At 40.3% G+C, this 13,898-nt stretch overlaps 1 protein-coding gene and 1 long non-coding RNA gene across 6 annotated transcripts in view; one reads left to right on the top strand and one right to left on the bottom strand.

The window, feature by feature from the left end:
• Window positions 1–11,705, top strand: part of LOC138676350 (mucosa-associated lymphoid tissue lymphoma translocation protein 1-like) — a 101,318-nt gene extending 89,613 nt beyond the window's left edge. For all 5 annotated transcript variants that reach the window (XM_069765549.1, XM_069765554.1, XM_069765550.1 and 2 more), the window contains exons 14-16: window positions 4,740–4,891; window positions 6,651–6,764; window positions 6,889–11,705. In XM_069765549.1, the coding sequence (XP_069621650.1) occupies window positions 4,740–4,891; window positions 6,651–6,764; window positions 6,889–7,224 (602 nt within the window). In that variant the 3' untranslated portion in view covers window positions 7,225–11,705. The remainder of the gene's footprint in view (window positions 1–4,739; window positions 4,892–6,650; window positions 6,765–6,888) is intronic.
• The window catches only part of LOC138676351 (uncharacterized), an 80,308-nt gene that overhangs the window by 3,036 nt on the left and 63,374 nt on the right, over window positions 1–13,898 (bottom strand). The gene's annotated exons all lie outside the window — the stretch shown is intronic.

The raw sequence follows: 13,898 nt of genomic DNA, 5'->3' as shown, positions 1-13,898 counted from the left end.
TTTTTGTCCTATTTTTCAGTGCATTATATGGTAAAATAAATTGTGTTATTCAAAATCACAACTTGTTCAGGTAAAAAAGGTAGAAGACTGACCATTGGAGTTCCAACACTGTTGAGAATAGCGGGCGACAAATTCTTGGGTTCGCCAAAAAAGTGGGAGAAATCAGCAAACTAGGGTTCATATGAACACTTGTTCCCAACTATCGGTCTGTTTAAACAAGTCGGTAATTATTAAGATTATTTATTATTATAGCGCCATTTATTCCATGACGCTTTACAAGTGAAAAGGGGTATACATAATAAAAAAACAAACAATACAAGTCACGACTGGTACAAGAGGAGTGAGGACCCACAATCTACAAGGGATGAGTGAGGATACAATAGGTGAGGGCAGCGGTTTGGTGGATTGGTGGTTAATGCAGGTTGCAAGCTTGTTCGAAGAGGTAGGTCTTCTGGTTCTTTTTGAAGATTTCCACGATATGCGAGTCTGATATGTAGAGAGTTCCAGAGTAGGGGGGATGCACGGAAGAAATCTTGTATGCAATTGTGGGAAGAGGAGATAAAAAGGGAGTAGAGAATAATAATAATAATAATAATAATAATAATAATTTTTATTTATATAGCGCCAACATATTCCGCAGCGCTTTACAAATTATAGAGGGGACTTGTACAGACAATAGACATTACAGCATAACAGAAATCACAGTTCAAAACAGATACCAGGAGGAATGAGGGCCCTGCTCGCAAGCTTACAAACTATGGGGAAAAGGGGAGACACGAGAGGTGGATGGTAACAATTGCTTTAGTTATTCGGACCAGCTATAGTGTAAGGCTCAGGTGTTCATGTAAAGCTGCATGAACCAGTTACCTGCCTAAGTATGTAGCAGTACAGACACAGAGGGCTAATACTGCATAAAGTGTATGAGAACATGATGCGAGGAACCTTTTTTTTTTTTTTTTATTATAAATAGGCCACACAGGGATCGTTAGGTTAATGCATTGAGGCGGTAGGCCAGTCTGAACAAATGAGTTTTTAGGGCACGCTTAAAACTGTGGGGATTGGGGATTAATCGTATTTACCTAGGTAGTGCATTCCAAAGAATCGGCGCAGCACGTGTAAAGTCTTGGAGACGGGAGTGGGAGGTTCTGATTATTGAGGATGCTAACCTGAGGTCATTAGCGGAGCGGAGGGCACGGGTAGGGTGGTAGACTGATACCAGGGAGGAGATGTAGGGTGGTGCTGAGCCATGGAGTGCTTTGTGGATGAGGGTAGTAGTTTTGTACTGGATTCTGGAGTGGATGGGTAGCCAGTGTAATGACTGGCACAGGGTAGAGGCATCGGTGTAACGGTTGGTGAGGAATATGATCCTGGCTGCAGCATTCAGGACAGATTGGAGCGGGGAGAGTTTTGCAAGAGGGAGGCCGATTAGTAGAGAGTTACAATAGTCCAGACGAGAATGAATAAGTGAAACAAGAGAAGGAGCTCTTGTGAGGATCGGAGGTTGCGTGCAGGTAATTACCCGGAGACGAGGTCACAGATGTATGAAGGAGACAGGTTTTGGATGACTTTGTATGTTATGGTTAGGGTTTTGAACTGGAGTCTCTGGGTAATGGGGAACCAGTAAAGGGATTGACAGAGAGGAGAGGCCGGGGAATATTGGGGGGAAAAGGGGATTAGTCGGGCAGCAGAGTTTAGGATAGATTGGAGGGGCGCGAGAGTGTTAGAGGGGAGGCCACAGAGCAGGAGGTTGCAGTAGTCAAGGCAGGAGATGATGAGGGCATGCACTAGTGTTTTTGCAGGTTCTAGGTTTTTGAAGGAGAGATCAGTGTCAAGGATTATCCTGAGGCAGCCAACTTGTGCGACTGGGGAGATTGAGCAGCCATTTACTTTAATGGATAGGTCTGTTGGGGGAGTCGAGTGAGATGGGGGAAAGATGATGAATTCTCTTTTGTCCATGTTAAGTTTTATAAATGTAGCAGAGAATAAGGATGAAATAGTGGACTGACATTGTGAGATTTTGGTTAGTAGGGAGGTGATATCTGGTCCAGAGAGGTAGATCTGTGTGTCATCAACATAGAGGCGATACTGCAAGCCGTCAGATTCTATGAGCTGTCCCAGGCCAAAGGTGTAAATGGAGAAGAGCAGGGGCCCTAGGACTGAACCTGATGTGACTCCAACAGATAGGGGGCAAGGTGAGGAAGTGGTGTGCGAATGGAAGACGCTGAATGTCCGGTCTGTTAGGTATGACGAGATCCAAGATAGGCCAAGTCTGTGATGCCAAGAGATGAGAGGGTCTGTAATAATAGGGAACGGTCCACTGTGTCAAAGGCAGAGGACAGGTCCAGGAGGTGGAGGACACAGTAGTGTCGCTTGGCTTTGGCAGTCAGTAGGAATGATGCGGTCAGAAGCCAGATTGTAAGCAGTCGAAGAGGGAGCAGGAAGAGAGGTGAGAGGACAGTTCAAAATGGACATGTTATTCCAGTTGTTTTGAGGCATATGGGAGAAGTGATATGGGGCGATAGCTAGATACAGAGGATGGGTCAAGAGAGAGCATTTTGAGGATGGGTGTGATTGAGTCATGTTTGAAGCATGACGGGAAAACACCAGTCCTTAGTGATAGGTTGAAGAGATGGGTTATGGTTGGGATGATGACTGTGGTGAGGTTTGGGATGAAGTGGGATGGAATCGGGTCAAGTGCACAGGTGGTAAGATGTGATCTCGAAGAACGATCAAAATGCTGATTCAGGATGTGCAATGATGGTTACACCAGCATAAAGATCATCATAATGGGCAGCACATCACCCAGTATAAGCAACCAGTAAAAGACCATCAATCCACTTGTATGTAGCCGATAGGCAGTCTTTTAACATCCTGGATCTGCCGTCTAAAGGGGGCATTACTTTTTAAGTAGCATGGATGTGAATATTTCTAAACTTATGAAGTGATTTAATCAATTAAAAAAATATATTTTCCAAAAATCTAAATATTCTTTTTCAGTCAGTCAGTTCTTCCAAGGCCATGAGTTTTAATATTTTTGATAAATTTAAAGATAACTGAGTGAGTGTAGTTTGCAATTTTCATTTTATACAATTTTTCAACACTTGGAGAGAATTCTTGACTTACTTTTTAAATAAAAGAAATAAAGACTTTGCTGCACAGTTCCCTCTGATAACCTGAGCTTTATAAATAGCCGCTAAACTTCCTTATAATTAATACACATAACTATTAGTAAAACATTAACCGTCTTTGGTAATCCCCATTTAAGTTCCTGTTACATTGTTTACTTTAGGAAGTGGTAATGCCTACAACCAGGGTGTCCGACACCGGTGTACTATTACGCCCGATGTCGGTAAGGGGTTAAAGTTGGGAAACTAATTTTTTGGGTATGATTTTTTTACATGTCAAAAACCTGGCCTCTTGAGATGGGAGTGTAGACATTTTATATTCTAGATATACATGTAGATAAATAGATTAGACATTTATTACTAGTGGGATCGCTGCTGTGAGATTCTTTTTTCTCAGTAGACAGATTGCAGTACAGTCATTTTAATATCCTGTCCTGAAAAATACTGATCGATGGGAAAAGTCTTAAAATTTGTCATCAGCGCACAGTGTGACATTATGTAATCATGAGGATTACAACAAGTGACGTCACATCAGGCCTAGGTAAGGCCGACACAACTAGGAGGATCAGGATAGTACTGGTAGGATGTAACACCTTTAATAGCAGAGAAAATCGACAAAAAGCTAAAATTACTCTGGCTCACAATTTCCATTATGGTTGCTCTTTCAAGATTCATGTCAATGGATAAAAATACACAACTCTGAACTATGCAACTTTAGCATTTTAGAAAATATTTTTAATCCGAAATTTGTAAGCAAAAATTAGCAGTGGGTCCAAACATGTAAGGCTACTTAAAGGCTACTTTCACACTAGCGTTGGGCTCGGTCCGTCGCAGTGGCCGAGGTTACCGACGCTAGTGTTGTCTCCGCCGCACAACGGGTGCAACGGATGCTGCTTTTCAGCGCATCCGCTGCCCCATTGTGAGGTGCGGGGAGAAGGGGCGGAGTTCCAGCCGCGCATGCGCGGTCGGAAAAGACGGACACGTCGCACAAAAAAACGTTACATGTAGCGTTTTTTTGTGCCGACGGTCCGCCAAAGCACGACGCATCCGTCGCACGACGGATGCGACGTGTGGCAATCCATTGCAATGCGTCGTCAATACAAGTCTATGGGGAAAAAACGCATCCTGCAAGCACTTTTGCAGGATGCGTTTTTTCTGCAAAACGATGCATTGTGACGGATTGCAGTTAACGCTAGTGTGAAAGTAGCCTAAGGAGTACAGATCTGTTCATTATACTTTCTCCACCATTTATTTTCCATTCCTGGCTGTGGTCACCCCAAACAAACTTATTGCAATACTGCCATGTGAAAATTTGTCAAAAAATGGTTAGTTTTTGCTCTGATTTTATTCCTACTGCTCTCTTGACAATTCCATTTTTTTCCTTTTTTTTTTTTTAGCAAAGACCATAAAATTTAGCACCAAATGAAAGAACAAGGTCTCTGGAACCGTATGAGAGATTTAAAAAACAAAAATAAAACAGAATACTCAGGGAAATCTCAGGAATAAAATAAGAGCAAAAGCGGGTCACTTTTGAACCGGTGACATGTCCTCTTTAAACCATAGTTAAAATTAGACCAACATATTCTTAAACCTTTGTTCTTCAATATGTTGCAGAAATCCCCAAACAAGTGGTAAAGTTCTCATGTGGAGTTGAAGCTGAACTGAGGTTTAAAGTTGTGTTCTCAAACCTCATACACACTTTTGCAAAACTGACCCAGGCCCCTCCTCATTTATCCGATGTCAGGATTATTCTCTACAAACCTACCGTAAGTCAGCATCTTAGTTCGTATTATCCTAAAACAAGGCTAAAAGCGGTTGCACAATATAATGTATCCTATAATAGGCACATTCTACTTAAAGGGAATCTGTCAGCAGGTTTTTGCTAACTCATCTGAGAGCAGCATAATGAAGGAAAAGAGACCCTGATTCCAGCGATGTATCACTTAGTTTACTGGTTGCAGCAGTTGGGACATAATGAGAGTTTTCTCTGCTGTAGATGTAGCACAGCTCAGAAAGCTGCCCCCACCCACAGCACTGATTAGCAGCTTTCTATGAACACTGTAAATTGACAGTAAGCTGGTAATCCGCATTGGGGGCATGTTTGGGTCCGGAGGCACGTGGGCAGCCAGTCCTGCAATAATAATCTTCTTCTGATAAAGCACTGATTGTATTGAAACAACAACACACAGCCTAACAAGTGGCACATCACTGAAATCAGTGTCTCAGCCCCTATTTCATGATGCCCTCAGATTACATAGCAAAAACCTGCTGACAGATTCTCCAGTCATACCATCTTATTGTTTCCAAACAGCTGTCATCCAATGTTCACTTTGATCTTTACTGGATGACACTATAAAGACCTCACAGGCCCAAAGGCCTCTATTACTCTAGATGGGGTCACCGACACGTAATTCCGGACGGTTGCTAAAATTTCAATGCCCAATTATCCAGCCCTAGGTCTATAATTTTGTATGTTATCCTTGTTACGTTTTCCTGCATGTCGTGTAGAACACAAATGGGATACTTTAAAAAAAACTCAGCAGTTAATTCAATGCAACCTTGTTTATTTGGAAATCATGCATCCCTTAATAGGAAAGAAGAGAAAACTAAAGATCTGCTGAGCCAGTACTGATCCAATACATTAATAATGAAAATATATTAACACAATACTGAAACAGTGGCTGATGTTTCGATCCAGCCTGGAACTTAGTGACAGCAGTATTCGGATGCCCAAAAAAATGAGAGTATGAGAGCTGGACAGTATGGCCGTATAAGAAGGCAAGGCCAACGTTCTAGATTGTGAGCCCAATCGGGGACAGTGATGATAATGTGTGCAAAACTGTAAAGCGCTGCGGAATATGTTAGCGCTATATAAAAATAAAGATTATTATTATTATTATTATTATTAACGTAGGGCTTAAATTGCCGTTTCATATGTATGTCATGTTTTCATTCTTCTTGTGAATATAAGATTCACCTTGCCGTTTTATGCGGACGTAATATCTTGTCCCTTACGCTTTCTTTCCTTTATGTATCAGAATACTTTTGTGACCAACATCTAGGCTGAACCGAAATGTCAGCCACTGACTGAGTATTCTGGTGACATATTTTCATTAATGATGCATTGGATCAGTAGTGGATCAACAGATGTATGATCTTCAATTCTTTATTTTTTTCACTATTAATGGATATATAATTTTCAAATACACTTTATTGCATTAGGTGCCTTCTTTTTCTAAAGTATAAAATTCTGTTATGATCATGTGAAGTATACACGGAAGTTCTGGTCAGCGTACTGGATCACAGAAGGTTCCCATTGAATCTGAGCAAAGATCTTGTAAACTCTGAGGCGTTGATACAAAAAAAATACCTAACAAATGTTAATTTGCTGAAAATGCAATACCCCTTTAAGTTTTGCTTCTCCTTTAAAGTATTATCAAAATATGTTTGCCCGGTAAAATGTTTTCTTTATTTTAATATTCCAGACACTTGTTAAACATCTAATTGTTCTTATGTGTCGATTAGGATTCTGTGGAATTATCAGACAACAGACTCGATCCAGTAGATTCCCTGCTGACCATGGCTGAAGATGGAGAAGTGGACTATATGCTCAGGCTTTGCAGCCTCCAGAAGTACAAGGTGAGGGATAACCAACAGCTTTTAAACTTAGCCCTATGTTCTAAACTAGTGGTTGTCACCTATTATTGTGTCCAGCAAAATATTATATTGATTATATCTATTGTTTTTTTTTTTGTATTTTCAGAATAACATTATTATAAAAATTGACCTTCACTGCACAAATCTGGACACTGAAGAAAGACTTGAGGAAAGTTCAGAACATACAATTCCCATAGCTTGGATAGCCAGATTGTTAAACAAGACAAACACATGTTGTGCGGAAAGAAATCAGACTAATGGAGCTGCAGCCAAAGACAGTATTCCAAGCTTTGAAAATCCGCTAAAAACTACATCCATAGGAAAAAAGCCTTCACCTGCACGACATCTCGCAAATGCTGTAGAAATGCCTAGCAGTGGCCAATCTAAATCGAGCAGTAGACCAGAGGAAAATGATGAAGATGACATATTGCCCATCTCGTGAACTCTTCTTGTTGAGTTTTTCGCTTTTCTGCCTGTATATAGGTCACAGGGGTACAACGTACGTGGTACATTAATGCCCAAGAAGTATATATTCTTGTGTTTTCACATTTTGGATATCTGCAGATGAGGCTTCCATAATCTTTGTGGATCTTACTATCTGCTAAAGGAACATCACATCATTTAGCTTAAATGTAAAGTTATCTTTAAAAACCGCCATGGTAAAAAAAAATGTAATTGTTTACTAATTTTTGTGCCAGTAAATATTTTGGTGCCATTATTAAGACCCTACACACTACGTTTGTGCCCATTGTTGTGCACATACACTCAGAAGGTATGCGCTTGATGGGGGCCACAGTCATGATAGATGCTGAGACGTTTGTCCACCATAGGTTCTATTGTAAAGAAACGTATACTGGATGGTTGGCATTTCTTTGCAGTAGCCCTCATTCATTATAGGAAAGCACCGTCTGCTGCACTTTCCTGTACATTTAAAGTACAAGCCAGAAGGAGGCCACGAAAACACATTGTTGGCCTTCGTCTTGTGAATGGTGGCCTATGGTGATGTTACAGTATACATCAGGAAAATCTCTTGAAACTAATGGTTTATGGTGCTCCTAGGAATTTTTGATGGCAATATGTTGACTACCAAGCACATGAAGAACCAGAATACGTTTTCTAACGCACAACTTTTAGCTTAATTTATCAGGCTCTATTTACAGGGAATGAGAGGTGTGAACAAATCACCACCGAAAAAATTCACTCCGCAAACAAAATGAAGAGTTCTCAATATAGATATTTTATTTATTTTAACTTATTACTAAGCTGGACTGTATTTCGGGCAGCTCATTTCTTTGTTAGACATATCTCAGAAGTAAAAGGAGAAACAAAGTGGTCTTCACTAATAACGTTCTGCACCCGCTGCACAGCACAATTCTAGTAAGTCTAGTAAGTCCTTGCCGACATTGTTTTTGTAGACAAAATGTCTTTCTGGGATTTAGGTTTTGAAAGATTACGGTATATACAAACTACTGCTCTTCACCTAAAGTCAGGTATATGGTTGCAATCACAACTGGGCTTAAATACTTTATGGCCTAAGGACACTCATTATGTCTATATGCCCTTGTAGTTCACAAGACTACCCCTTTAAAGATCAGTTATGTATGTTAACAAAACATCTTTGGAGATGATATCTTTTGAGATTTACTGTAGCCTTAATTAAGACAGGTTTCACATATAGCACTGTATAATGCAAATATAAATTCTGGATTTCTAGACCTGGTATGTTAACCATTTGATATTTCACATTTCAATTTTTGTAATTCATGTAGTTCTTCAGTTTTTCTTCATAGTCAATAATGATTGCATTTGATTTATGGAAAGCTGCACACTCCGCACTAATGCAGCTGACAGATGGCAAGATTCTACTATTAGAAAGCATTGATTTCTCCGTAAAATATCTATGGCTCATTAACTGACCAAGATAAAGCAGATTTATAAAGATACAGTAACCCAATATGTTTTTTCTGCCAATCTGATTCATTCTAATTGTTGCTTTTTGCATCCATCATTTCCAGGTCACAACTATTGCTATTTTTAATAGTTATGATAATTGTAATATTAAAACTATGCATTGTCACATAATGTAAAGCTTGGCTTACTGTATATATAACAAAGGCCCACATTTATCCAAATTGCATACTTTTATCCAACTAAAATTTATGCTAGTCTAATTTATAGACATCCTTGTGACATATTTATGACTGTTTGACTTTTTTAATAAATATGTCACAAGACAGACTTTTTTACTCATCTGCGACATATTTTACAACTTTTCTTTTTACAAAATAAATCGCATATCAGAAATGTGTCTAAATTCGGGCTAATCAGTAATCTTCACTCCGTGTTTATCAACTGATGTTCACGGTGCAAGTTGCTCTAAATTCTGAGGCTAATGATTCATAAATATGTGAAACAGCAGACGGAACATAATATTGGACAAAAATGCATGAAAAAACAGGTTTAAGTTATTGATATATGTGGACCATTGTGGGGGGATTTAATGGTCTTAAAAGGGTTGTCCAGTATAATGGCGCCAAAGATATATCCATGGGATGGGTCATCAATATCCCATCGGTGGCAAACCAACTGTCACACACAGTGTGGGAAAGACCAAGTGCAACATGAAGGGATGAGGGGAAAGGAGCCAAATACTAGGGAAGGGGGGAGTGGAGACCCCTAGGCAGATCTAAAGTCATGCTGTCTGCCCTAAACGTCCATATATAGGTTTTGCACCTATCGCCAAGCAGGAACCTAATCCCTTCCTGACTGTGGCGATAAGCCCTGCTAAGGGAATGACGAGGTGAGCACTAGTCGATCCCCACTACCACGAAAGACAGCTGGGATAGTCAAACAAGGGGAACACTTATCTTGAGTAGACTCAGAGATATAACACAGACGTCCTCCAGCAACACCAAAGAGGAAGAAAGCTGACTGCTATAGCTCCAAGCCTCAACAGGGGTAAATGGAAATATCACTGCCAACTCCCAGCAGCAGACTGGGAGTCTATAAACACCCCGCTCCAGGTGTGTCAATTAGAGCTGGAGAAAGGTTGCCCCTGGGTCAAAGAGTCACAAGGGTTAAGAAGGTGTCTACAAAGCCAAACACAGAGACCTTCTGCAGCTAGATGCAGTGCGACTGTCTGCAGCTTCTGACATACCCATGACACCGCCAACGATCAGCTGTTATCTTTTCTGCCATGGCCAGATGTAACAATAAATAGAGAGGAAAACCACACCCCGTTACACTGTTTAGCGCCTGCTCCAATGTACTGTAGGCCAGCTTCTAATCCATTAACTTTGGGGACACCAGTTATCGGACCCCGCGCAATCTAATGTAGATGACCTATCCTAAGCAAAGTTCATTAATATCATTATAGTGGGAAACACCTTTAGAATAAAATTTGTGGGAGTAAATTATGCTATATTTATAAAATGGCATCCAAAGGCTTGGTGCCTCTCAGAGTAAAATGAAATCTCATCGTGCTATAAGTATTTTATCTGTTTTATAATAACTTACCGTTTACTCAAGCCTGTCCATTTTTATTAACTTTTTTTTCAAACTGGCAAAGAATGAGAAAAGTCGCAAATTTTATAGCATATTTGGTGTCCTGAAAAATTTGCTATTTTATACCACAAAACTGGCAGAAATCATTTGATAAATTCCCCCACAATCTCATTCAGTTTTAAGCATAGTAGTATTTTCTTAATGTCAACAGCTATGTTTTAGCAAATTGCAATTATAAATACTATTGTACCATAAGTCAGATCTTTGCAAACTTGCTGTGTGTAAACCCAGCCTAAAGATGGCTAGCTATTGACTTAGATACCTGTCTGCTAAACAATATATTTTTTGAACGCCCCCTTAGACATGTATGCTCAGCTCAGCCATGTGTGCATGTATTCTTCATGGGAAGAAGGAAATAAAGGTGTCCATACATTTTCAATAACTGTTGGCCAAACTGAACTCCTCATACACAATGCATGCTCCCGTCAGTTTGCCTGAGTTCTCAATAAGGAGAGAGGATTAAGCCACTGCAAGCCCCTCTGACGACCATTTACATACTTGGAGAAGTATTGGATAATGAAATGCAGCATAGTTGGCTAGTCCTCGTATAATCATAGTCTTCGGTCAAACTTGTTCTAAAGTGTATGGACGCATTAAAGAGACTGTGTCAGCACAGACTGACTGCTCAAACCAATTACTGGAACTCACTGCATCATGGCGTGGCCAAACATTTAAGTGCATCTTCCCACCATCTTGTTTTATCTCCACCCCCTCTTCTTTTGATTGACAACTCTGGCTTAATACCACCCGAGAAGGACGGAAATAGATGGAAATTAAGCAAGCGGGAAGTTGCAAATGTTTGTTTGGTAGCGCAAAGGGTGCACCAAGCCACCTACACTTGGTCTGTGCCGACAGAAACTGCCAGAAACTTTTGACATGTTGAAATCCAACATTGCTGACTCCTCTTTACATCAACATTTGTCAATGGGAAATAACCAGAACATGCCCACAAAAATTAAATGAACGGCAGGGGGCGTTTGGTCAAAATTGTTCTAATATGAATGGCCATTTAAACATGTCTGGCTTGCAGTATGGTTTTCTCAAGCAGATACACTAAATACAATTTTACTATAGTTTGCTTCTTCACTTATATTGTAGTTCTGTAGTGTATTATATTGTAGTGGAATATACGAACATGGTGTACAATATACCATTACTCTCAGGAAGATTTTTTTTCTTTCTTAGGGAATATTTCTGCAGCCAATCCCTTAATTTTAGGTTTGCACTGTTTATGAAAAATACTTAATTTTATGATATTTGTGCCTATGTTTGTATTGAAAATGAAGCTGATACTGAAGACTAAAATAATTTGCTATGTATATATACAAAATGCAATAAAAAGATTTGCATCTTCTTCAATTATTACCGCAGTAATAAATACTAATTTTGTCCTCCTGTTTGTGATCAGAAGACATATATATCTTCCATTAAATCTGTCAAACACTGTATAAAATTTAAAAATGTTTGTAGGTAATGACCCACATTAAAATAGATGTTGTCCTTCTATTACTGTACTTTCAGATCAGGCATTCATGGTGTCATTTAAAAATTATTGCTCCTGTGTATTCATATTGCTGGTACCTATTTACTATGTTATAAAGGTATATATACACCTGTTCACGCACAATCAATCAACTACATACAAGTGCTTCTCACTAAATTAGAATATTATCAAAAAGTTAATTGATTTCAGTTCTTCAATACAAAAAGTGAAACTCATATATAATATAGAGTCATTACAAACAGAGTGATCTATTTCAAGTGTTTATTTCTGTTAATGTTGATGATTATGCTTACAGCCAATGAAAAAACAAAAGTCATTATCTCAGTAAATTAGAATAATTAACAAAAACACCTGCAAAGGCTTCCTAAGTGTACAAAAAGGTCCCTTAGTCTGTTTCAATAGGCCCCACAATCATGGGGAAGACTGCTGACTTGACAGAGATCTAGAAGGCAGTCATTGACACACTCCACAAGGAGGGTAAGAATCTGACAGTTCACAGAGTGCAGTATCCAAGCATACTAATGGAAAGTTGAGTGGAATTAAAAAGTGTGGTAGAAAAAGGTACACAAGCAACGGGTATATCCACAGCCTTGAAAGGATTGTTAAGAAAAGGCCATTCAAAAATTGGGGGGGATTCACAAGGAGTGGACTGCTGCTTGAGTCATTGCTTCAAGAGCCACCACACACAGACATATCCAGGACATGGGCTACAAGTGTTGCATTCCTTGTGTCAAGGCACTCATGACCAATAGATAATGCCAGAAACATCATACCTGGGCCAAGGAGAAAAAGAACTGAACTGTTGCTGAGTGGTCCAAGGTCTTGTTTTTAGATGAAAGTAAATTTTGCATTTTATTTGGAAATCAAGGAAGAGTGGAGAGGCAGACCATCCAAGCTGCTTGAGGTCTAGTGTGAAGTTTCCACAATCAGTGGTGGTTTGGGGAGCCATGTGATCTGCTAGTGTAGATCCACTGTGTTCTATCAAGACCAAAGTCAGTGTAGCTGTCTACCAGGAAATTTTAGAGCACTTCATGCTTCCCTCTGCTTACAAGCTTTTTGGAGATGGAAATCTCATTCTCCAGCAGGATTTCGTACCTGTCCACACTGCCCAAACTACCAATACATGGTTTAAAAACAACAGTATCACTGTGCTTGATTGGCCAGCAAACTCGCCTGACCTTAAACCCATAGAGAATTGTTATGATCCGGTGACCTTGGAGCCGCATGGAACTTTCTCTGAGTTGGTGGAACCTGTACTGACCGCAAATCCCGAACTTAACACCGCAACTAGAAGTTGCCGTGGGGTGTGCCTAACAAATCCTATAATCTCGACACAGCCGGAGGACTAAATACCCCTATAGATGGAAATAGGAAATCTACCTTGCCTCAGAGCAGAACCCCAAAGGATAGACAGCCCCCCACAAATATTGACTGTGAGTAGTAGAGGAAAAGACACACGCAGGCAGGAAACAGGATTTAGCAAAAGAGGCCACACTAGCTAAAATAGGAAAGGATAGGACAGAATACTAAGCGGTCAGTATTAAAATCCTTACAAAAATATCCACAGCAGAAAATACAAAAAATTCCACCATCTAACTAAAGATCTGGAGCGTATATCTGCAACTCCAGAGAATCCAACAAGACTGAGAAAACACTGGCACAATCTAAGCTGGACAAGAGAAAACAAATTAATAGCACAGAATTATTAACCCCTTCACGACATGCGCCGTACTAGTACTGCGCATGCCGTGTCACCCCCTTTGATGTGGGCTTCGGCGGTGAGCCCACATTAAAGTTGCGACATGTCAGCTGTTTTGTACAGCTGACATGTGCACGCAATAGCGGCGGGTGAAATCGCTATTCACCCGCCGCTATTAACCTGTTAAATGCCGCTGTCAAACAGACAGCGGGCCAATTAACTACCGCATCCGGCCGGGCGGCCGGAAATGATGTCATCGCCGACCCCCGTCACATGATCGGGGGTCGGCGATGCATCAGGAAGGTAACCATAGAGGTCCTTGAGACCTCTATGGTTACTGATGCCGGCC

The sequence above is a fragment of the Ranitomeya imitator genome, chromosome 4, assembly GCF_032444005.1.
Source record: "Ranitomeya imitator isolate aRanImi1 chromosome 4, aRanImi1.pri, whole genome shotgun sequence".
NCBI classification, from domain to species: Eukaryota; Metazoa; Chordata; class Amphibia; order Anura; family Dendrobatidae; genus Ranitomeya; species Ranitomeya imitator.
This window is presented reverse-complemented; position numbering and strand designations above follow the sequence as displayed.